At 39.7% G+C, this 25213-nt stretch overlaps 1 protein-coding gene across 1 annotated transcript in view; it reads right to left on the minus strand.

Annotated features, from left to right (window-relative positions):
* Window positions 1-25213, minus strand: part of TENM4 (teneurin transmembrane protein 4) — a 421264-nt gene that overhangs the window by 186796 nt on the left and 209255 nt on the right. Inside the window, exons 6-7 of the mRNA XM_009286142.2 lie at window positions 24908-25143; window positions 3042-3212 (exon numbers count right to left, since the gene is read on the minus strand). Of these exons, the coding sequence (XP_009284417.1) occupies window positions 3042-3212; window positions 24908-25143 (407 nt within the window). The remainder of the gene's footprint in view (window positions 1-3041; window positions 3213-24907; window positions 25144-25213) is intronic.

Below are 25213 nucleotides of genomic sequence, written 5' to 3' on the forward strand. Positions count from 1 at the left end.
TATTAATAGAGATAATCAATAGCAGCTTAGGTAAATGGACATTCTTTCCGAATCATTTCGTGCTGATAGAGTACAATTGTACAATGAAAATCCACTAGCTTGATTCCAAAGGGGATTACTTTATCAACTTGATTGTTAATATTTATTTGGCATACTAAAAATTACTTTTCACACTGTCAGGATTAAAGGAAACAGTTCCCATGTCTTCATGCAAAGTTTCTTATTCCATTATTGCAAGATGAAAAGATTCAGGATTCTATTAAAAAAAGAGCTAAAGACATCCCATGTTTTGGTTCAAATGAAGGATATATTTTTCCGATTACTACTGATATGTTTTATAGATTCTTAGAAATTCAGATGAAAACCTAAAGCATTTGATATGCGCACTGATTGTTCATTAATAAAGATTGTACATCGGCGTGAATCAGGGAAGGTGAGAATTTAGTATGATAGATGTTGCTATGCAAGAGAGAGCCTGAAGAAAATGAGCACAGTGTGTATTCTGCCTGTACAGAGAGCAGCGCTTGCTCATGCGAGCAAAAATGCTTCTGTGATTGCAGAAGACAATTTCACAGAAATAATTGTTTGTACACACAATTACAAAGTTTATGTCTCCTCTTGGTGGACAGTTGTATGTCTGAGAAGCTGATATCCTAAGAGCTGTTATATCGTGTTGCCAGCAGTTGACATTTATCCTGATACAGAAGTCCAAAGAAAGGCTCTCTTCACCAGGCTGAATTCAGCCCCTGAAATCCATCCGTGTTTCATCAGTTTTTAACCTACAGTAGGATCAGGCCCTGTGGACTGGATACTTCATCAAGAAAGTACAATAAGAAAGCCATTTCAGCTTCTAATCAGAAATTAGGTTTTAATCAGAATATCTGACTCCTTAAAACGAACTTCAGGTCTGGATTAATAATTGGGCTGTCAATTACTTTGCTCTTTCCACACATTACCTTGAACATTTTAGTTGCCGTAGCAACTATTCCTAATTTATTTGGATAACAAAATGAACTATTTCATTTCAGGCCTTGCTGAATTTGCCTGTATTTTTGACAGCAAGGTACCCTGACTCATCAAAACACTTAAGAGCACACTTACATTTCTCTGACTTCAATCGCAGTTATTTACATGCTTAAATGTAAGCATGTGATTAAGTGCTTTGCTAAACAGGGATGGGCTTAGACACAGGTAAATGCTGTGCTGGAGCACAGCCACAGACGAGAAGGAATGACTATTACTGAGAGTTGGCAAGACATTGGTAATGATTCATTCAGATCAGCTGTAAGGATATTCTAACACATTCCAGCCTATTTCATTGGGATCAAGAAGACTTTCAACTGTATTTCAATCCATTTTTTAATAAATTTCCATCACATACATTCTGGTTTAGAATAGCAGCCATGCAACATTGCTAGTCCAGAATTAGTTGCATAGTCACCTGATGGGGAGAGAGATGCATTTTAAGGCTGGGCAGTGTTACTCCTGCAACAAAGATGTTGTCCTGATGTGTTTTTTAGTCAGGACAAGATATTCTCCTCTAAAGCCTACAGATTCCCTAAGATCTATACGAAGCACTAACTTGAGGGGTCTTCTAATGACATAACTAGGGTATTTCCCAGATTTCTCTTTTAGCAGAGCTTTTTGGCAGCAATTAAAACTTCTGCTGATGTCACTGTAAGCATGGCTGAAAAAGAAATCAAGTGGAGGTCCTTGATGTGGACGGCAGCTTTGGATACATCCATTTATTTTCATTTTTACTTTTAAAAGGAAATGAGCAGATCAAAACTAGATGTTTCAAAAATAAAACATATGGCAAATTAGAGGGGAAAAAAAAAGGATCTGTCATGAAGTATTTTTGAATACAACAGCAGGGATATCTGCAGCTTGCTGTACTGTCTAGTAAGGTTTGCTGAGAATAACCTGCTTAGCTGATTTTTCCTTGTAGCAACTTGATGTCAGCCATCAGTTGCTAGTAAATACACTGTTTTAAGGAACACACATAATTATGGCCTTTATTTGGACTAATAAAGACAGATAAGCTCTTAAAGACAAAAATGCTACAATTAATTTAAATTAAACATGTAAACGTAGGCTCTCAGCCAAAGTCTAGGGAACTCGGTGGAAACTTTTGAGTTCAGTGAGTTGCCAGAACAGTAGCATACTTCTTATCTCTTAGCCACAAAACTTCCTCCCCAAAAATAACTACCAAAACCAGCCAATGACTTCAATTTTACTGGAATCTGTTAACCTCGTATAAAGAAGCTTGACACACAAACAAAAGAGCTTTCTGAAAATTTGAATTTCTCATTTCTCCAGCTAAGTCTTGGGAGAGATAAAACACCTCTCCTTTGCAGAGCTTACAGGTACTTTTGGCAGTGCTGCCTCTACACAAAGCACAGTAAGCCGTAAAGCTGCTGGATAATGCACTGCTGAACTGATGACCCATCAGTTGCTTCTAATTTCAGTTAAAATTGCAAACTGTCAACATCGTGATACTTTGTGGAGACTAGGTCTTTTATCTGCCTACTTTTGCAAAGCGATGTCCAACTCTGGAGTGCCAAAACTCACAGTGTAATAGCTCTTAGTAAATATTTTGGTGCTCAAAACATTTGGTACTAGGTGACAACGAGTAGGCAAACCCAAACATTTTTGTACTGCTGTAGAGAAAACTTGATTCAATGCTCCAGGAATCATTTAATTTTCAAGACACAATTTTTTCCCATGAAAACAGCCACTTGAGGCAGGGTTTTCATGATGGCCTTCTGTAGCCTGTGAGATATGGTACAGATGGTTCCACCTTGAGAATGCCTTAGATGTGTGGTGAGGGTTGCACACAGTTTTATCACATTAGTGGACACCAGAAGGGTATGAAACTTAGAAACATATGGAAACAAGACCGACGACTACTAGTTCTAGATGTGAAAGACTGGAAAAAGCACCTGATGATGGCAGCATTGAGGGTAATGGAACATGAGATTGGATGGCTGGAGTTCAGAGGCAGACAGAAGACTCACAACATGGACACACACCAACCATACCTTCACTGGTTCCTTTGCCTTTCCTGTCAGGTAACTCTAACCCTGTGCCCCCCGAAGGATATAAGGAGACGTCCGTTGGCACTGGCCAACTGCTGGCTGTGTCTTCCGTGATTTCATACATCTGCCCTTCCATCGGCTGCAGGTGCCAGTTTAGGCCAAACAGGTGCATGGCTGTGGTGAGCAATGAGAAAAGTCATCTTTTTCTGTTTGGGAGAGTTTCAGAACTACAGGGGCACTTTCTAAACCCTTGCTCCACTGCCTTATTAGTGGTCATTGCTTTAGGACAAGAATGGGATTAAGGTAATTAGACAGCCCCTGCTGCTTCTACCATACCAACTCCCTAGGTCTTTCCACCCACTTAAACTCATTTTAGATCACCTACAGCAATCCACTCTTCTTCTTCCAGTAGAACCACTCCTGACTCGTGGCCTGCGTGAGAGAATAACCAGGCACAGTGTTTCAGAAAGCTCCCAAGGCTGGGGTGACAATGCAGTGAACACAGAAATACAAGGAGTATTATTTATGAACATACCAATAAATCCCAGGAAACTGCATTCTGGTTTGTTTTGCTGTATTCATAGCATATTATATAGGTTCTTTTTTTTTTTTTTTTTTTTTAACCCACCAATTATACACAGAAGCTCTTACAGACATCTCTGACAGTTTTTCCTGAATAAGACCAAGTAAAAACTAAGGCAATTTAAGATCCATCTTGCACACGTGCCTTTGTGCTCAGCACCAAGAATGCGAGCGACTATGACTGAGCACTCCTTAATACAACTCAGCTTCTCCTATTCAGATCAAAGATACATCCTCAAGCTTTGAAAACAAGCAGCACCATTTAGATTTGTGTGATATCAGGGCACAGCTCTCTGTAGGTTTCTGGGCCATGCAAAGTCATCCAGTGCACACATGATTCTATTTCAAGGCATTACATAAAGACAAGTGAAGTTAAGGAACAAGACAGAATACTTAAAAAGCAAACACATGTATGAGGTGTACAGAAAATCACATGCTTATACAACTAATACTTGCCCCTTGAAAACAGAAAGCAAAAGAATGTGGATTCCCATATCAGTTCTTCCATCCCCAGCATAAACATTTCATACTCAATCAGTATCCAGTTTAGCTTCAGGCTCTACACAGCTAAATGATCTGATATTTGCTACACTTGGAATGACATTTCTTTTTTAAGGGAACGCCTTGATATTTTACACTATAATTTCTGCAAGAAACTGTCCAATAGCACTAGCATCACAGCCATTTAACATAAACAAAACCAGTAAAGAAACAGAGCATTTCCATGGCCTATAGTTCTCATTTTATTCACAAAGATACATCTGAGCTTGGCAAACACTCTCAGGGACAAGTGGTTAGTTTCTTTAAACCTGTGCATCAGGAAAAAGCTTTTCAAGAGGATTGAAAAGTAATCTGAGTAGTTCTCCAAAAACAGCATATTTAGGCAATTTACCAAAATCAGTGATTTTTTCCACTTCAGTCTCAATTAGGTCATCTACCATTTACTAACATGAATAAGCTTGTCTTTGCACTACTACATCACAAAACATGAGAGCAAAACTCTCCTTTTACCATGTAAGCGGGGACTGGGTTTGTTAACAAAGTCTTAACCATTAAGAAAGAAAATACTCTCCTATAACTCCCAAACAGCAAGGAAGCACAGCAAGGAAAGTCTCCAAGGATCTGTTCAAAACTCGAACATTTTTATATGGGTACACATACCAAGAAGGAATGCTACCAACACAACTGGTAATTCAGCCAGGATACTTTAGGCAGTGGACAGTATTTTCATTTGAAAGGAGTATATTTACTTGGTAGAGAAACTGTGCAAAGGAAGAGAGGAAATCATACTGGGAGCAAGGAATTTGCACCAAGCATTTGGCATAGCTATGTTTGCATAATATCTTTGTGTTTATACGACCCTCATCATCTGAGTGCCTGGGCACTTCATAGCTATTAACCTCATAAAACCTCATCAGGTAGGAATCGTTATTTCTACTTCACAGAAAGGAAAAAGAGAACAGATTAAAGGACTGACTCAGTTCACTTGTTTGGGCACTAAAATGCGATTGTGTGTTCATTTAACTTACTCTATGCTCACAGGTTCACAAGCCCTAACAGGCATTTCACGCACCCCTCCTCCAGCAGTTTTTGTGCTAAGCTCAGTACTGGATGCTGCCTGAGAATGCCATCCAGGCTGGACCTCTCCATGGACCAGAGTGTTACCCAGGTGCCACTGAGCCGTTACAAAGCTCAGGGGCTTAGGTGATAGGGGCATGTGCGAGTTCCCATGTTTAACCACACAGATGCTTGTAGTTCAAAGCAGAATGACAACTGTTCACTCCTCCAAACTCAGGCAATCCTAGTGTGTGATGACCCACGGAAATGAGATGTACACACAACATGCACACACATCCTAGCAAGCAGTCCGTATGCCTCTGCTGGCCCTAAGTGCTTAATCCCAACTCCATCTGCCAGACGTCTTCGTATTACAATGACTTGCATGAGCCTATACCGGGCACCACTGGTTCAGGCAGGAATTGAGCCAGTGGTTGGTTTTTTCACCGCACCATTTGAATTGCTCTACCCTTTGGATATCACAGTTTAAGTGCCACACAGACTCTTAGGAACACATTGACTCCCCAAATAGACATTGTTTCCCCTCCTCTCCTTTGCAGGAATTTGTTTCTTGTAGATCATTATTTACAGCAAGAAAATAAAAGTAAAGAAGTCAGCATTGTTTTGGGTGTAGTGGGAAGGCTATGAACATTTCTTCCGGGCATGCAAAATGCATTTAAAAACACCTGAGAGGAAATGTCTAATGAGGAGAAAATCTTGCTTCAGTCTAAGGACCGAAATGGTAGCCTGAAGTGCTACGGCTTTTCTGCCCGTTATCTGTCCCCTTGAGCACGTGAATCAACTGTTCCATGTCGCCATTCATTCCTAAACATTTTCAAAGTGTCTTACAATGTCCCAACATAGAAAATATGACAGAATTATCTGTAACTTAGACACTGTCTTTGTTATCACACAGAGATAAAAGGCCTGCATTATGATGCTAACTTTTCTCTTTGGTTAATAGATTTTGTCTAAAGTAAAAAGCTTCTCGTGTACATGGATCCCATCATCACATAGATCATAGAATCAAAGAATCGTAGAATGGTTTGGGTTGGAAGGGACCCTTAAAGATCATCTAGTCCAACTCCCCTGCTGTGGGCAGGGACATCTTCAACTAGACCAGGTTGCTCAGAGCCCCGTCCAACCTGGCTTTGAACACTTCCAGGGTTGGGGCATCCACAACTTCTCTGGGCAAGCTGTTTCAGTGTCTCACCACCCTCACGGTAAAGAATTTCTTCCTTATATCTAATCTAAATCTACCCTCTGTCAGTTTTAAACCATTAAACCAACCGTTACGTTGTCCTGTCACTACAGGCCCTTGTAAAAAGTCTCTCTCCATCTTTCTTATAAGCCCCCTTTAAGTATTGAAAGGCTGTAAGAAGGTCTCCAATGATGACCCATGAGAATGAGATGTACACACAACATGCACACAAAAGTGCAAGAATCTGAGAAACACAGAGAATTATTTGAAAAGCATTTTGATTACTAAATGGCTTAAAAAAGAATTCAGAAAACAGAGTGCAAAAGCCTGGAGCTAGTGCTCTATTCAGGGTTTCTGATTTGATGTTTCTAAGCACAAAATAAAAGCCTATAAATATTCCCACCCATAAGGCAAACAGACATCATGCAATTTCTGCTGCAGGTAGGTAGTAGCCAAAAAAGCCTTCCTGAAACCACAACGAAGAGTCTGATTTACTTTGGAAACACACCCTGGTAGCAGGTATGTTATTAGGAAATCATCTGATTAAGTGTTTACCATTACTATCTTCCAAATACCAACAGTGTCTGATTGGCAAGTTCTTGGGGGGGGGGGAAGACCACAATCGAGGCACAATCATATACTTTGAAGTGTTAATGTTCCCAAAAGCAAAGTGAAGCTGTAAAAATAGTTTGAGATTCCTGATGTTCTGAGTCTCCAGGTCAATTGAACCCACTGTTGACATTTTCTCTGGCTTTTTTTTTTTTCCTCTGCTCAGCTAGATGTAAGATGTGCCTCACAAAGAGCAAATGTCCTCCTAAAAGCCCCAATGTCCTCCTCCCTCTCCCTCCCCAACATCATGCTCAGTAGACATTCAGATATTGAAGGCTCCCCATGTATTAAAGAGCACACTGCAATTAACAATCATTAAAGTGTACCCTTTTGTAAAATACCATGTAGCTTTCACTGCCTAGGAAGCCTCATGACATGCTCTTTGCAGAAACTTTGGTTATATTTCCCATGGCTAGTAAAATTCTTTTGTCTGCCTTCTCTTGGAATGGAAACAATACTTAGGGGAAACCCTGCATGTGTCCTCTCTGGGCTGTTTCAGCACCAGCAACTTAGATGATATAAAGGCATTGACATTTTCTGGCTTTTTTTTTTTCCTCTGCTCAGCTAGATGTAAGATGTGCCTCACAAAGAGCAAATGTCCTCCTAAAAGCCCCAATGTCCTCCTCCCTCTCCCTCCCCAACATCATGCTCAGTAGACATTCAGATATTGAAGGCTCCCCATGTATTAAAGAGCACACTGCAATTAACAATCATTAAAGTGTACCCTTTTGTAAAATACCATGTAGCTTTCACTGCCTAGGAAGCCTCATGACATGCTCTTTGCAGAAACTTTGGTTATATTTCCCATGGCTAGTAAAATTCTTTTGTCTGCCTTCTCTTGGAATGGAAACAATACTTAGGGGAAACCCTGCATGTGTCCTCTCTGGGCTGTTTCAGCACCAGCAACTTAGATGATATAAAGGCATCTGGGGCCTCTGGCCCATTATGCTCATGTTTTGACATCAAATCTTTGACTTGCACAACCTTTAACTGTAGCTAAGTGCTAGCAAAAAGTGCCCTGAAACTTGCTGAGTGGGGAATAGAATTTTCTGTGGCAGAATAAACCACTTTATCCTCAGTCCTAAGTCACCTCTGGCCGCCCTCTTGGGGGGGAAAAGAAGGAAGCCAAACTCCAGTCCTTTCAGGGTTTGTTTACTTTGCTGCATTCAGCAGTTCAGCGACGGCAGTCTGATGTGGCTATTCATTTGCTGGACTCAGATTCACTTTAGCAAAGCAAATTTACAAACAGTTTAGCATCAGCTGAGCTATTTAGCCACCCAAATAAATCAAAGTTCATATTGGTGGAACCAAGTATTCAGGACCATGATTCTTTAGGTTTTAACACATTATCTCTTTCTGTATTGCATTATTCCTACTCCATAGCTGTTTGTGGGGGCCATAAGCAACATTAGCTGATGCTGTTAAGCCAGATAAAAAGGAACATTGTTTCAAAGTCTGTTTTGAAGAGACCCAGGCTTTTGGGTATCTTTGCGTTATTGCCACTTGCTTATGACACAGCAAAACACTAAAGTCAAAACAACTTACTCAGCAGAGTAGAGAACAAAGAAACTGGTACAGCATTTAGGATGAAAAAGGACAAAGAAAGATAATAATTCACATGGTCAACAAAATGGACATCTCTTGGGACAGGTTGATGGAGCAAAGGAGTTAGCAGAGAGAGGCAGATGATTGTGATAGATCACAGGGAGAAGAAAAGACAAGGCATGCTTACTGAAGCGTATGAGACCCCCAGAAACCACACCAGTCAGCAAAAAATTGAAGAACACACTGCTGGCCCTTTATTAGCTTGTTGCTTTGCCCAATGCAGCAAGCTAAGTGTAATAAATAACCAAACCAATCAATTACGATGTTTGAAATTAAGGCTACGGCTCAAGCCACCAGCTGCTTCGACAGTGTTTGTTAAATGCATTCTCACAGCGGCTCACAGGCTCTGCTGCTGCCTTCTCGCCTGTCCTCTCAGAGCTAAGTCCTGCAGGTACTGCTGCTGGCCTGGTGATTCCTCACCCGGGCGAAGCTCCTAGAGAAGCTAAGGAATGAATAAAGTAACAACTGTTTTACAGTTAACAACTGATCTTGCCCTGAACAATGAAAAAAGAGTTTCTCATAATGGAAGCTCAACAAAAACAGCAAGTTAATCATCACCACCATGAGGATGGTGCGCAGCCTGGATTTACAGCGAGCCCGGAGGGTAAACGGCATGCAGGCAAGACAGAAAGTCTTTTGGGCTTCTCATTTGAAAAACCTGGTCAGCCTCTTCGCACTAAGAATGCTCCATATTTTGAATCCGTATTTATCTAAGGATGTCAGTATATTTTGCATAGATAACACAGGGAAGCGCACAAGCTTTGGAAAAGCCAGGCTTTTCTGCACAGCTGCTCCACCCTCCTCAGCTCAGCTGTACTAATGCTGGGCTCGATCTGGAGAAGTTTGGCTCCACTGCTCCACTGGTTTCTACAAGCACTTCACTGTACCAGTGACAGCAAAGCCAAAGCCAACACAAGCCAAAGGACCAGTCCTGGTAGGGAGAACAGTTTTCCAAAGCCCCCCAGTGTGGCATGGGGCAAAGGAGAGAATGGGAAAAGACAGTGTGAGAAGGAACAGCTGAGAGGCACTGATGCCATAATGAACAAGAATGAAAATGCGAAAGAAAGGGGAGGAAGGTGAGAAAAATACAGAATGAGAGAAACTGAGAAAAAGAAGGTTAGGAAAGAGCAAAGGAAAGCTAAGGAAAAAAAGTAAAAGGGACTTGAATAGGAAAAACAGCTGGAGCTCAGGCAGCAGTTGAGAAGACATTTATATAGCTTGCTTTGCTCTCCCCTCTTTTTGTGGAATCAATCATAAGATATGTGGTGGTTACATATTCCTCTTTAACCTTCAGGTTCGACAATAAGACTTATAAAATAACATACTCTCTAAAATGAGACCTGAGGTTTGCTTTTTCTCCTAATTGAAAAAAAGCTGAATTCCACCACTGAATTACTCAGGGCTACTTTTGACTCAAGTAAATGTATTGCTTTCACTCCTGTCTCTGGAATAAACTTGACTGTAATTATCTGGATAACTGTCTCTCTCTACACTGAAATTATATGATTTCTGTAGAAGTGGGAGAATTGACTGTTGTAGAATTAATCATGTTTTTGTGACATTCAATGTTATGAAAAGGAGCCTTTCAGCATGAAATAATCACTGGTTTGTCAATCTTCAATAAATCAAGGAAGAGGCACGCAAGATTAAGGAGAATAGAAACAGTAAAACAAACATTAAAAAAAGAAATCAACCGGTTTGTTTTTCTCTTACACCACTGTTCCATTTCAGTGCTGGACAAGGCTTCTGTGTCCCAGTGTGGCACAACATACCAACACAGCAAGAGTTGAGGACTGAAGTGGTTCTGGGGCCCTACTGGTGTCAGAAGAGGGTAAAAGCAGCAAGCCTGGATGCAGTATATTGTACCCGCTCTCCTTGTTTGTAAGGTGAAGTCCTGGACCAGACAGATCCAAGCTGTTGTTCATCTAAGGGCATGGGACACTTTGAGTCTTGCAGCTATTTAATACCCAAGTACCTAACAGGTTCTCAAGTCTGGAATTGAAATCTAGGATCCTGACTAAAGAACCCAATGGTTTGTAATATCATGAATTCACACCATTTACACATACATACCCGGGTCACTGAGCCAGCCACTGTGGGGCAAGGAGAGAGGGATTCCTGCAGGGCCAGTTCTTGCATGGACTTTGGCAGTTACCTTGCGACCAAAAACTCTGCACAGCGCTCTGTGTCGTTTCTAGCATCTGAAATTATTGCCTATGCGTAAATGCTTTCCTTCTGTGGCTTAAAGCCCTTACTCAAGGAATGGAAAAAACACACCAGGACGGGACTGCAGCCGTGTGGGAACAGAAAATCCTGCACACAGCGCTCTCCACAACCCAGCTGGATCGGGGCTGCTGTGCAGTTAGAAATGTAAAATTAATAGGTCACCAAGGAACGGAGTCCAAAAGGCAGCTTGATTACATGTTGTTTAAGTGAAGACTCTCAGCTTGTGGCTGGGAGGTCCCATGGCTCTGCTTCCTGGCCTGTTGATTTATTTGACACAAGACAATTGTTTAGAAAAATAAAAAAAGGCACAAGGGGGGACATTTAGGGTAATGCTCACTATTGTAAATTCCCCATCTGGCCCCCTTCCTGACTGCTCAGTGATCCACCTTCAATGAGAAAAAAAGGTTTACAAGCCTTCTTCACAGACTGGGGATAAAGACACTCTGCTGGGCTGGGCTGCGAGTTCTTCATGCTGAGAACTGGAAAATCTGTATCCACCCATCCCCGGGTGAAGGGATTAGGATGAAGGATATAGACGATAAAAGAGGGATAGCTGTGTTGTGTTTCTTTGTGGGTTTTTTTTTAGGACCTCAAATGTCCTAAAGTAAGAGGTAGGTGCTTCCACAGCCAGCTCAGTATAGACACATGCTATGGGATGCATCCAGTAATACCTGGGACCCTGCCTGCTGCCTCGCCATTCCTCCACGTTCAGAGCTCAAACTATGCAAGTACTGGAAGAGGTTCTTTCAGAGGTAATGCAGGTTTCCTCCTTCCCTCAGTCAGAATCACCATGTGCAAAGGAGGAATTCAAATGATGGAGAGCTTCCTACCTCTTAAAATTTTGCCACCAGAATGGGAACTGACTCTCAGGAAAACAAAGCGTTGTGGTAATCACCTAAAATCCTGGCTGCAAATGCATTTACTCGCTTGGATTCGACAAAAAACAGTTATTCTTTGACTCCTCCTGACTGAAGAGCTGTATCAAAGATTTCCAAGATAGAAGCAGATGGTCTACCAAATAGTATTAGTTCCTTCTTAGGAGAACACTTTATATTTTAATTTAGTTCCCAATTGCTCTTAATAGGGATGAAAAAAAGCTTCCAGCTGAAGCATCGCATTTCTTTGAAACCTTCAAGGAAGTGACTAGAAAGACATGTTATAAAATGAAGCAGTTAAACTCAATGTTTGTTCAATGCAAAGAGTCAGCACTTCCTATTCAATGTCTTCCTAATTACCCCCGGGGATCAAAGACTTTCAAGTGATTGCCTGTCCATTCAAACCGCTAATAGATGATCACTGGCCCCTCCAGTGCTATAGTAGCTTGCTGGATGCTTGTAATTTCCTGCAGGAAAGGGAAAATGCAGTTTTAAATGGGTATATTTAAATATTTTTATGGGTGTTTTTTATGAGGATTTTTTAAGTGTCAACCTATAGTAAAAATAGACATAAAGGTGGTGTGGCTTATCCAAGGAGCTGTCTGCTTAAACACAACCTGTAATTTCCTTCACCATCTACACCATTGTGAAAGTAGAATAGGAAGTTGAACGATGGACCTTGCAACACTTTGCTGCTATTAGGCAGCTTACTGCACCGAGGAAACTTATTTCAGCCCCCACAGCTCTAGTAAATTTGGTGTTACACATGCTCAGGCCTTTCTCAGTAAAATATTTTCCCTTCTAGATACCCTTTCCGGCAGAGACCATATTGCTATAAATATTACTGATATATTTCTTCAAGATCAAAGTCAATTATAAGATGGTCCCACTGTAGCTCTAAATGGAGTTTTAATTTGTGTATATAATATTAGAAATAATGGGTTTCCCATTGGGGTACTCACTTCAATTAGAGAAATGAGGACAGGCGGCCCTACCAGAGGGCCTCCTACCTTGCTTTGCAATTACTCAAATTCTGGGCTAGCCTGTTGTGGACAGTATAATTTTACAAATGCCGTTTCATTACACACATATAAACTGTGAGACCCTAATTAAAAAGGGTGTAATTTACATAGGTAAATCAACAACCTCTCACATGCTTCCTTCCTTATTATCTCTACCAGATATTATCAGAAAACCTGCTTTCCCAAATTAATATAATAGGTTGCTTAAAGTCTAAAAAATACAGTTTGCTGTTTAAAAGTCACAAACAATACCTGTCTCCTTCTATCACCCCAGCACAACAGAGGTGGGATCAGAGTTTAAATCTAGTATCCCAGTTTACGGGTTAAGATCTAAATATTGTTGTAGAATTTGATGCGTGAGCTGATCTCTCAGATGGCCGTCTGCTCATCTATCCTTCTGAACACGAACATGATTTTATTATGAAGACAAGTAAATGATTTGAGAGTGCTGCTCATGATTTAATCCTAAAATCAGCTGAAAATGGCATTAGTGTTATTAGTCACCATGCACATTCTAATAGCAGTTGATGTAAGAAAAGTTAACAAAATTACAATCTCTGAATCTCTTGATGTCCAAAGCAGGGGTTTAACTTGAGCTTTACTTAGCCTGAGTAAATCTAGCAACTTAAGAGCATGATGGAGGTGCTTCAAATTCAGTACAAATTTACACATTTGTAGATCAGGGCCAGAGTGCTCATCAGCATCGTCAAAACTGAGCTCTAAAGCAGAATCCTTCGGCTTGGTGACTTTTTGAAGAGATTTGAAGAAATGTAACCTGCACATGTACTCAGGAGCGTCTCATTGTTTTAACTGCTTCGGACGACAACTGCATGGGTATATTTAAAGCAAGCTAAAAATGTTTCAATTTATTTTCGAATTTTTCTTTACATAAACTTGAAAAACAAGCAGATTGTTCCAAGAGTTCATTTGGAGAGGGAAAAAATCCTTTTTTTTTCCCTGTACAAAAGCTCAGCAAATGGATACAAATGTACAGTCTGGGAAATCTGATAAAGTGGGTGACACAGCACAATTAATGACACTAGAAATTTTTTTTCTGTCCAGAGACCATGGGCAAAATCCAGCACAGTACTTTCAGGTACTATAAATCTAAGTGAATGGTTCAGATCAGTGTGAAAAGCTCTCTCAATAACGAAACTTAACACAACCTGATGATTTGTTCCCTTGGTCTTAGAACTAAATCCAGCACATAGATTAAGGCAAGTGCTGGCAAGTGCAACCCACAGTGTTCTCTTAAAAGGCCCACAGCCATCTTTATATTTAATTACACCTAAAAAAAGCATTTGCTAAAGAAACTCAAAGTTCGCCAAGTCAAGCACTCAAAAGTGAGCAAAGAACAGAATTAAGATTGCTTGTGCGATTTTAGATCAGCGCCTGTATGCATATGTACTCTGTAATAGCCTTTAATTCCCTCATCACAGGCTATTTTTTTTCCAACTGGCCCAATGCTGAGCAGAACAATTGCACAGAAATTGCCACTCAACCCTGGCAACGCCAGCATTGTAGCATGTTCAATGGCTTTCTAGGGATGCCATATGTGCAGCCTGGTTGGTAGCAGTAGGAGGGGATTGGAAAGGGAAGAAATATGCTCAGTGCAGACAATTTTGCTACCGCACTCTAAATAGGTCCCTACTGAGCATGTGTGAACTCAGATTTTCTAGTTTTGTGGCAGCCAGCTCTGTGTGGATCAGGGGTGTGATAAAGCACACACTATTCTTTGTTCTTCCTAATAGAAAAGAGGTGTCACAATTCTCCATTACCTCCACGCTTCTGCAATATGAATATAAAATAACAGTAGATCCAACAGCAAAGTTTTGCATAAGTGAATGACTACATTGGCAGTAGGGATCCAGACCCCTACTCTCACCAGTCTATTTAGGGTATCTTCACTTGTGATTACTTAGGCCATGATAATTTTGTTTCATCGTTAAATACGAATGTATCAAAGTGCTTGCTCAGGGACATAGTACACTGCCTAGTCCCTTCATCCCCAAAGGCTACATTTTTAGTAGTGAATTAAACAGTACAATGCAGTGGAACTTGATAGTCTATACCATTTTTTTGTTAGAAGGGACTCTACCATGATTTTGGCTGTGGTCAGCCAATACCTTCTGAGTTCCTGCAGACAGTTCAGCTAGGAAAGACCAGAGATCATTCTCAATAGACAGTTTGGGTGTGACCATCCATAAGAGTTGGATGGTATAGAAATGCACCCATTCTGGACCAGTTGGGTGCCCAGAGTGGTCCCATGTACATGTTTCACAACCTGGAGTAGCCCATGACCCAGCTTGACTGGAGAAGGTACACTAATATAAATAAACTATTACTGACCACTTGGATTAATACTGTTTGGAATATCATTGTGCTTAGATGATTGTGGGATTTTTTTTCACCAAAAGCCTCAGGAAGCCCTTTTGATGCTTGATTTCATTATCATTTCTGCCATAATTAAATGAGATTCTGCTCCACTGATAGTCCAATTAGAGTTTCTTTTGAAATACCTAGTGTAAGCATAGCCATCATCTCTGCTAACTGCCTTGTTCTGCTTTGCTTTTTGAAGAGTCTCTTTGCATAATGAATGATGCTACAGTTGTACTAGGCAAGCAAGGTGTGATGTTGCTGCTGTGTTATGTGCTACCATATTTGAAAACAGCTAACATATGCTGTTCTCATCATCTGTCTAGGCAAAAGCTTCTGATTGCAATAAGGACAGGCTTGGAAGTTAAGGTATGATAAAATCAAATAAAGCAGAAGATAGGAAAAGCTGGTGATGCTGGGAGAGTTTATTAGTTTTTCACTTACACACAGAGATTCAACAACCTCTAAATATCTATTTATTGAGCATCAGATTCTGATACCTCACAGTGAACTGTGTAAGTGATCCTTTTGGAGCTTTTAAGTTTCAGCATAAACAGTGGTGTTGAAATCTTGTCACAGAGGGAAAGAGTGGATTGGACTTTTTGTTATTTTACAGGTCATCTAGTATGTTACCTAGGTAGTATACTTAACAAGAACACTTCACTTAACACTATAAAGATGTATATCTACCACATAGCTCAACTTAACTACAGGTAAAAAACCTTAGAGAATGCATCACTGCACATATCCAATAGAAATGTATGACCTGGCTGCAAATCAGGTTTTGAAGCCATCTTCTAATTTATGTTAGAAAAGGACAGGAGAGAAACACTAAACTATAAGTGAGCAGTATTTTTCACTATTGTCAGTGACATCCCTAACTGAGCTTACTCTTATGACTAGTTACCCACAAAAATGTACAGTATTTGAAAACACTGAAACAAAGCCCATTACGGGAAACATTTCTTTCTGTCTCCACTTACCTGCAATTAAATTATGTTATTTCACACTAATTAGTATGAAATAAAAACATGGACTCGAGGAGAACTCCTTCCAGTAGATATTAAGATCTGTAAAACTGATTCCTTTTCAGCGTCTGTGTGCAAAGGTCAATCTAAGCCACGAAATGAAGATTATAGCAGCACATCTGTGCCACTGTCATAAAGGCAAGGCCAGCACTTTCGGTGTCAGCAAGCTGTTATTTTCTTTTCTGGGGGCTTATAGCAACTATAAAAACTCACTAAAAGCAACTGATAAAAGCGTATAAAAGCTGAGAGCCCGTATCTTACAATTTAATAAAAACAGATGGAATTAAACTGATCCCTCCTTGTATTAAAGATTCTTAAATTTAAGAAAGGATCAGGCATCTAAAGGGCTGATGGTGATGTTACGTGACTGACGTGTGGTTTCATGGTGCACTGATGCAAACTCCGAGATCAGATGGAGCCCTCTGGATATACAGCCTCAACCTGCTTCCAACCCATTAAAGAATCAGTCATACTGGTGGTCTACTTCTAAATGGAAGTCATTCTTCCAGTGATTCCAGAATGATGAAAGAGGATCAGACTTTGACAAAAGGACCTCTTCATTCAGTGTCAAAATAAAACAATAAGCAGCAATAAAAAAAGTAATATATAAACCCCCAGAACAATAGGGAAACAGAGTAATCTATATAAATCTAAGACAATGCAGAGAATTGATAAAGGAAGCTGAAGACACGGAAAAAAAAATACATGGCTTGAAAAAACCAAAGAATGATAGAACATTTTTCAAGTGTATTGAAACCTAGTAAACTGAGCAACAATATAGCTGTTTATTTGATGGAGAGGGGGAAATTGTTAATAATCTTATAGTAAAGGCTAAAGTGTTCAGTAAGAATTTTTGTTCTGGTTTTTGAAAATAACTAGGATAATGCAATTATTTCAAAGGAAATAAGTTTTTTCCAGTCCATTAATAACCAAGAATTATATTAAACTACATCTATTCAAGGACAAACTTTTTAAAATCTGCAGGCTCATTTAACTCGTACCCAGTAAATGAGATGAGCTAGCAGAAGAGGAATCTGACTCCCTGATTAATACTGAAACAGCTACCAAGAGATTAGAACAGGGTTAATGCTGTACAAATATTTAAGAAGGGAAAAGAAGAGGATGCAAGTCACTTAGATCGAGTAGCCTGACATCTATTACAGACAAAAGAATGGAAAACATAACACAGAATTCAACTGACGAAGAATAAAGAAAGTGAATGTATGGTAACTCAGGCCAACCATATTGCTTTTCTGAAAAATAGATCTTAAGAAACAAACAGTCACTCATTTTTTGACAAGATTACAGTTTAGTAAGACATTTGGTATGACATTCAATTGAAGACACAAGCACTTTCCAATGGTAAAAAGCAATGTATACATGTGCTTAAGAACTAACTGAAAGACCTTAAAAACATCATCGCTGGTCAATAACCATCAAATGTTAACATTTCTGGTGAAATTCAACGATTGATAGTTGGCCTGAAATTATCCAACATTTACATCAACGTTACATAAGTAAACATAAAATCATGGATGACTGAACATGCAAATGACTCAAAGACTATTCAAGTGACAAATACAATGATGAGGACGGAACAGATAAATAGAAGAGCTGGACAGCTACTAAATTGGAATGATTCAAACAAAATGTGCTTAAGGTTCAAACAAAATGTGTCAAAGGCCAGCCTATATACTTCGGATAACAGATCACAAGTTGTGTCTGTGAAATGAGACACTGGCTTCCAGAAAGCAGCGAGTGAAAATGACTTAAGGAGTAAGCACAAGAAGATGCTGTATAACCAAATCTTAATGTAATTTCTATAGCCAAAAAGAGCTAATGAGATCCTTACACATTTAAGTCAGGAAAAAGTGAACTGAAGTAGGTTTGTGACTTATCTGTGTAGAAATGGTAGAGTAAGTAGCTGGAGTTTACTAGCCTTCAATGTCCTAAGAGGTCAGCCTACATGATCTGATAGTGTTCATGGATTTTAACATTGAAAATTAAGAAAAAGTTTTAAATGAAAATTATGGGAATCTTCCTACTTCTTCTTGCTTCCAATAAACACTGAATTAGTTCCTAAAAGATGCAGTACTTGAACAGGCTCTTCATCAGTGTAGACCGCTTTGCAGAGCAGAAATTTTGCCGCTGAGTTTCAGAACATGTTGCCATCAAATGGAATATCTAAATTTCAATACTTCCCAGTTTACCCACACTGGGCAACTCTAACAAAATTAGTGGGTTTATATTATTTTCTACTATCCTTTTCCAGTAATATTTTCTGGCAGTGTCTCTCTTTCAATAGTGTATACATCATCCTATATTTCTCCTTTCCCAACACTTTTAATGTCAGGTTACAGATCTTATTTAGGTCGAAACAGTGAATGTTCTTTAATGGAGTTTCTATGGTGAGCTTTTTAACACCCACCTGAATGAATTGATCTTCACAAGAATAGCTTTAAAGTTGGATCTTGTACCTTTATCACCTTTATTTTAAAGCTGCGGTTAAATCACTTGTACTTCCTTTACTCTAACTTATAAAGCTAACAGTAGCTGCTATCCAAACATACAAATCAAAAATATCCAAAATCCAAATCAAAAAAGAGATGCACACAATCCTCTAATAATACAAACAGCTCTTCCTAACACTGCAGATGAAAATAAGATCTGAGTTATAATTCATATCACCATGCACCTAAAGCTGCAACGAAAGACAACAAAACAGGGGGAAATATAGGACTAAATACAGCTCGTCTTGGTTTTAATTTTGTGTCCTTCTCATCTCTCTGACAATTACTGTCTTGTGTACAGGTACAGTGCTAACAACCAAACGCCTTTCCTTGGTAATGGCGGACAAAATGTATACATAACATTCCTTAATGTAGCTATACTGAGCTGTACTTTGGGGATCTATCTGTGTTTTATACAACACTGTGTGTGCATGCACGTGGAGAGGAAGAAGGAGGAATGTCAGTAAAGTGACTGGGGCTGAAACATTTGAGTGATTCACTAATTCTTTGTGGATCTGACCACGGAAAGTTTCTTTTGTCAGATTCCCGTAGGCAGCTTTCCTGAGCTCAGTGCTACTCAACCAGCCTCTTGTAAACTTTACGCACAGCAGTTGCCCTCACTTGTTCCTTAACAAGAGTGAAGTGTGACTGGGGCTGACACAAAGCCCTGGGATCTTCCCATCTCTCTGCTACAGAACAAACGATGCAAAAAGATTCCTGCAACTTGTCTGAAATCATGCACTTCTGAATGATCAGGAGGAAGCTCACATTGATGGCATCCACGGGGCTGAGACTATTTTCATGTCTCAGCTTTCCTGAGATAATTTACAGGGGCGAAATTTGGAGCTCAACAACAAAAAAGACAAGATCATCATTCAAAACTGGATTGAAGGGTCAACGTCTGTCTTGATGTATATTCTGTCTTTAGTCAGGTCAATCTCCAGAATCAGGAATACATAAAAATATATGCAGACTTTTCCAGGGTTGGTCCAGCTCCTGTTGCAGACATTGGGACCAATGTCATCAACCCTGACTGCATTTGAATGAGTGCTAAAGTAAACAGAGAAGTTCCAGTTTAAGAGGAGCATGTGCAAGAGAAGAATAAGGCCTGTATTTCCCAAATGTCACTGGGCATGAAAGAAAGAGCTAGATGTCATTTAAACTGTATGACTTAGCGAGGGAGTGGCACTAACCATGCTTGTATGCATTTGGTACAATAAGAGCCAGCTTTAACAGAAAAACCCCACATATTCAAGTTCTACTATAAGAGATAAAAATGGTTGTGCTGGGTCGTGATGACGGTCCCTCTTAACCAGTGTCCTGAAATGTTACGTTTCACAAACATCTATAGTACATAAAATATGTTACTGATAATACTGTAGCATCTTTCAGACTGGATCTCACAGTTTTATAGATTAAGGGTAAAATGAAGTAAATGAGACCCAAAGTTAGAGTGAACTGCGTGCAGTAATTTTGTGAAGATGTGAAAGAACCAAGAAAGGACCTGGAAGCTTCTTTTTAGGTGACAGATTGACTTCATAATGTAAAGGCTTTGCTAGAACAGATTGTTTAGCTACAATTTCTGCATTTTATCTAAGATAAGATGGAAATAGAAAACATTGAAAGATCCCTGTAAATCAAAAGAACAAATGGCAAAGTAGCAAAATAGAACTTAATCTGGGATCAGAAAAGAAATATTATAGCAGAAAATGAAAGAAACTTGCTGTCGGTGACAGATTGACTTCATAATGTAAAGGCTTTGCTAGAACAGATTGTTTAGCTACAATTTCTGCATTTTATCTAAGATAAGATGGAAATAGAAAACATTGAAAGATCCCTGTAAATCAAAAGAACAAATGGCAAAGTAGCAAAATAGAACTTAATCTGGGATCAGAAAAGAAATATTATAGCAGAAAATGAAAGAAACTTGTTGTCAGGGTAATAAATTGGTTTATATTTTAACTTGAATAAAAACCTTAGTATCAAGTTATAAATGTAGGAGTAATAGATATAGCTCAAGTTTAATAATTAAGCATTAGCAACTTTTCCTATTGATCTCAAGTGGCATGTAAACACCATGGTAATTGGTATACTATACATCCATAGCTAACTAGTTAGATAGCTAAGAGCTTTGGAGAGCTGCTTTCAATTGGGTTTATTACATAGCATCAAAGAATCATGAAAAAAAAGAGCTAAATTTAGCTTTCAGGGTGATTTTTAGACAATAAAAAGAAAGACACTTTATAAACACGTCATAGTCCTAGCACGGTTTTACTGTCAAAACATTTTGCCTGTAGCAAGCAACACTGTTCTTTAAGTGAAGCTGCATCTGTACGGAGTTCAAACGAACACAGAGCTGAGAAGTAGAAAGAAGTCTGACTCTAATCAAATGAATGACTGTTTTGGCTTCATAATATGTTTTCCAGCCCTAACTTTAATCTAAATCAAATGCCCATCTTTCTTGCTGTTCATGCAATGCAACCGCAGCACATGCTTAAGTATAGGAAAATTGCAAGTGCCTAACTACATCAAATTGTACTTCCATCTAGTCTGGAATCTACATCAGGCAGAGGATAATACCTTCTGTTTCAGAAGAAAGAAACTATTCTCCATCACTAATTCGTTTAGAAACTGTTCCGTGGATCTAGCCAAACAGCTGCTGGGCATGGAGATCTGGACAATCAAACAGGTCTTTTCTGTTTCCAAACTCAGATATCTTCTTCCCAAGCAGCACAGCAATGTCAGAGACTCTTTACAGTGCTATGCTAGCAGGCCTGGCATCTACCAGGTACAGAAACCACGCTGGCAAAGTATTTGGATAGCAACATACCTTGTGGTATTATCTCTGCCATAAGAATCTCGCTATAAATTAGCCCTCCAAGGCAGAGCTCCGTGGCATACAGACCCCATCACATCCCAGCAAAGGCCATGAAAATTTTCCTTGTCGATTGAATGGACAATCCTAAAATGGGGAATTTAATTTTAAAGTGGTGTCTCTTCATGACCTCCTGGAACAGCAAATTTTCAGGTCAGTTACAAGCTGCTTAAAGAGGCCTTTCATTTCAGTGGTTCCAGCGGTGCCGTTCCTGCCATTTTGATGTTACAGCCCCGATCTGCCACTGCTTTTCTCTTTGGTGTTCTCATCCCATGAGAGAAGCTTCTGCAGAGCTCACGAGCTTTGCATAAGCTGTGTGTGTGCAAAACTTGGATGTGCATTGTTGCCACTGCCTTAGTGTGTGTCTCTGAATATTTGAAAAGGTGGCAACAGGTCAATCAAAAGCTGGTTAATTCAAATGAAAACCAGCTTCTGGTGCTTAATACACCCTGTTATATTTTGTTTGTCATTATCTCTCCAGACCAGTGACTCAGCCCTGTAAAACCTTCTTTGAAAAGGCCCAGCAAGATAAATGAACCTCAGACTATTAAATACCATGAAGACTTTCATAAAATAACGGAAACTCTGCCTTTTAGCCTTAAACAAACGATTTTGCAAGTGCTTCAGATGAATTTAAAAAATGACCTGGCTTCAGCGAAGACCTTCAGAAATGACCCAATGCCTTGTTGTTTCTACGCAGCTCTGCCTGCCTCAGATGGTCATCCATCACAGCTGTGTCTGAGCATCTGTCACACAAAAAGTATTGCCAATAGCAGAGTCCCTCGTGGATCTCTTGATGTCTGTAGCTCCACACACTTCTACAGGTAGGTAAGGCCTGCGATAGGTTGGTTTTAATATTTAAATGGATGACTGTGATATGCCTGATGCTGTGAAGAGCACCCTGAAGCCCTAGACATTACTCTGAAGTATTTCCATTAACCAATCAGTGTATAAAAAAATAGAGTAAATGCCAAGCCACTGCCATGGGACCCGATTCAAAGTCCATTCACTTAAATGGGAGTCTTTCCAATGACCTCAGTTTGCTTCAGAGGATTAAAATGGTCATTAAAAAGATAATTTCTATGGTTGTTTTAACTAACAAGAGCAGGTGGAAAGTAGCCAAGTTCCCAACACTCATGAGCTGTTATACAGATGACACCTTCTTACTCATGATTAAGTTATACCTTACCACTCAAATAGTCCCTATGGCATCAGAAAGAGCAAGATACTGCTTAAATGAGGAAAGGTATCTGTAAGAAAATGCAACTTTCTAAATATAGGGGGGAAAAAATGGAGGAAAAACAGTGATTTGTTTTGCAAACAGACCAGGTTATTTAAAAGAATGAACAAGTTCCTGTTAAGACCTGCGTAGTTTTCATCAGAATGCAAAATGTCGCAGCTTAACTTAGTGAAAGTACAAACATTTTGACTCCCTGATTCATTTTTTTCCTTTTGGGTTAGGTGATACAATTCTCATCTGCAACTTGACAGGATGTAGAAAATAATTACAAATGAAAAGGTTATTCATAATTTTTAAATGAGTTAATTAGTAAACCCCACCAGAGTCATTCATTACAGTAATTAATAATTGATTATACTTGAAATTAAACACAATTTTTCATCAAAATCTAATTAAATAACTGCCTTTTTGCTTGTTGATTAGAACACCGGGTCTGGTAGAGAAAATCTTTGCTAAATATGTTTATGCTGAACTGAACCATCGAATTTGATTTTTAATAATTGATAGTTCCTTTAGAAATTAGTAATTATGACCCATAATCACAGCAGCTCAACCTGATCAGCATTTCTGGCACCTTGCCAGCCATCCATGGAGCCTGGCAAATGCCACAGAATTCATCTTGAATGGGGAAAAAAGGGTGGGAGAGCACTCAATGGAGCTACCTTTTAACCACATTAACTATGATTTTAAAACAGGAGCCTGATCTTTTCAGAACTCTGAAAAAGGTTTTTGAGTTGGAGAATACCGAGTGGCAAACCAAACTCTTCTCAATCTATCTAAGGGCACACACCTCCTCCGTCAGAATTAACAGGCACCACTATTCTGAGTTACAATGATACTCCTCTGACACACTGAGATAATGTCCAAAGGAGCCATGTTCAGGGCATAAGGAGAATACCAGACAAATGAGAAAGGCGAGTCCAAATGTACATAGCAAATGATGAAAATTGACTGCATATTTCATCAAACTGCTGCTGATTTAATGTTGGTTAATTAATCATTCCTGCTCCTCTTACAGGAGGCATAAAAGTGACCAGAGTATGATGCAAGGCAGAAGTGGAAAAGTATCAGTCATTAAAGAAGTGTACATAAAAGGAACACAGTAAAAGCAATCCTTTGTGGTAGTGCTAATTATACTCATGTGAAATGAAAGCAAAAATCTTTCGATCCAGGCTAAGATTTGTAATTCTAACCACAACCTTTTATAGATCTTTAGTGTACAGGAAGTCACAGTGAAATCAAAAAGACTCATTTGTGCCATGAGAAATGGGCTTTTTTACCTATGATCACATCTGTAAGTGTCTGGCAACTAGTTTGCACCACTGACAGTTTAAAATAGAAGTCTAGGAATGGACCTTTGTAAGACATTTATAACACAAATATCAAATCTAACTGAAGAAAAAGTAATGGTAACACCCCAACTTTACAGGCTGAAAAATACAATTTTCACTTCTAACAGTTCAATTACTTTTGCAACAAACACTGAGGACGCTGTTTTGCAACAAACACTGACAACCCTTATAAACCAAAGAAATTCAGATCATGCACAGCTCAAGAAAAATCCACTGCTTCTCCACCCAAGTAGCAAATTTCCCTGACTCCCCCTACTCAAAAAAGGCCCTGTTGGACCACAATCTAAACTCAGTCCTTCTCCATCCTCCCGGTCACCCTGTGAACTTCAAAATCGTTGGTTAAATGGCTAGGATGTGCCACCAAAAGATAGAATAGAACCACATTTTTGTGTGTCAGGATCTTGGTTCTGACCCTGCTCCCGTCAAAGTCAACAGCAGAGAATTCCCACAGACCTGGATGCGACTCTGATTGGGACATGGACCTCACTGCCTGTTTTCATGGGCTGCTTTGAGAAAACCTGGTGGGTTTATCTCACTCCAGGTACACTTTCCTCTGCAGAAAGTAAACAGTCCATGCCATTGAAGGGAGCACGACGTATGACTCATGTCTTAATAAGCTCTTCCGGCTCTCGGACATGTGTTAGGCTCCCTACCATACCACTGCAACCTCAATTAAGTCAACAGAGGCCTTATTTCCCCGTTGCTTTGTACCATGATCTTGACCCTCTGGTTCCCAAACGTTAGCATTATGGGTGGGTTTGTAGAGAAATTAAAAAAAAAAAAGCAGAAAAAAACCCAGAAATAAGCTTACCTATGAAATACGCCAGCAGGATCACCAGCGTGACTGAGATGACAATGGCACTCAGAGCAGCGCATTTCCAGTTACAGTACTTATAGGGTTTCTTCAGGTTAAAGGCAGGCCTAGAGAAGGTACTTCTGGGAAGGGGCCTAGGGGGAGGTGAGTACACAGTGCTGGACGTCAAGGGATATCCCGGCGACGTTGTACAAAAAAGGGGAGAAGTGCCTCCAGGTTTGAACAGGAAGTGCCTGAGGGAAGAAAGACCAACAGCAAGTGACTCCTCACACAAATCGAAGCCGAGGGAGACGTGGGGTGGGA

The sequence above is a fragment of the Aptenodytes forsteri genome, unplaced genomic scaffold (genome assembly GCF_000699145.1).
Source record: "Aptenodytes forsteri isolate BGI_AS27 unplaced genomic scaffold, ASM69914v1 Scaffold231, whole genome shotgun sequence".
In the NCBI taxonomy this organism is placed as follows: domain Eukaryota; kingdom Metazoa; phylum Chordata; class Aves; order Sphenisciformes; family Spheniscidae; genus Aptenodytes; species Aptenodytes forsteri.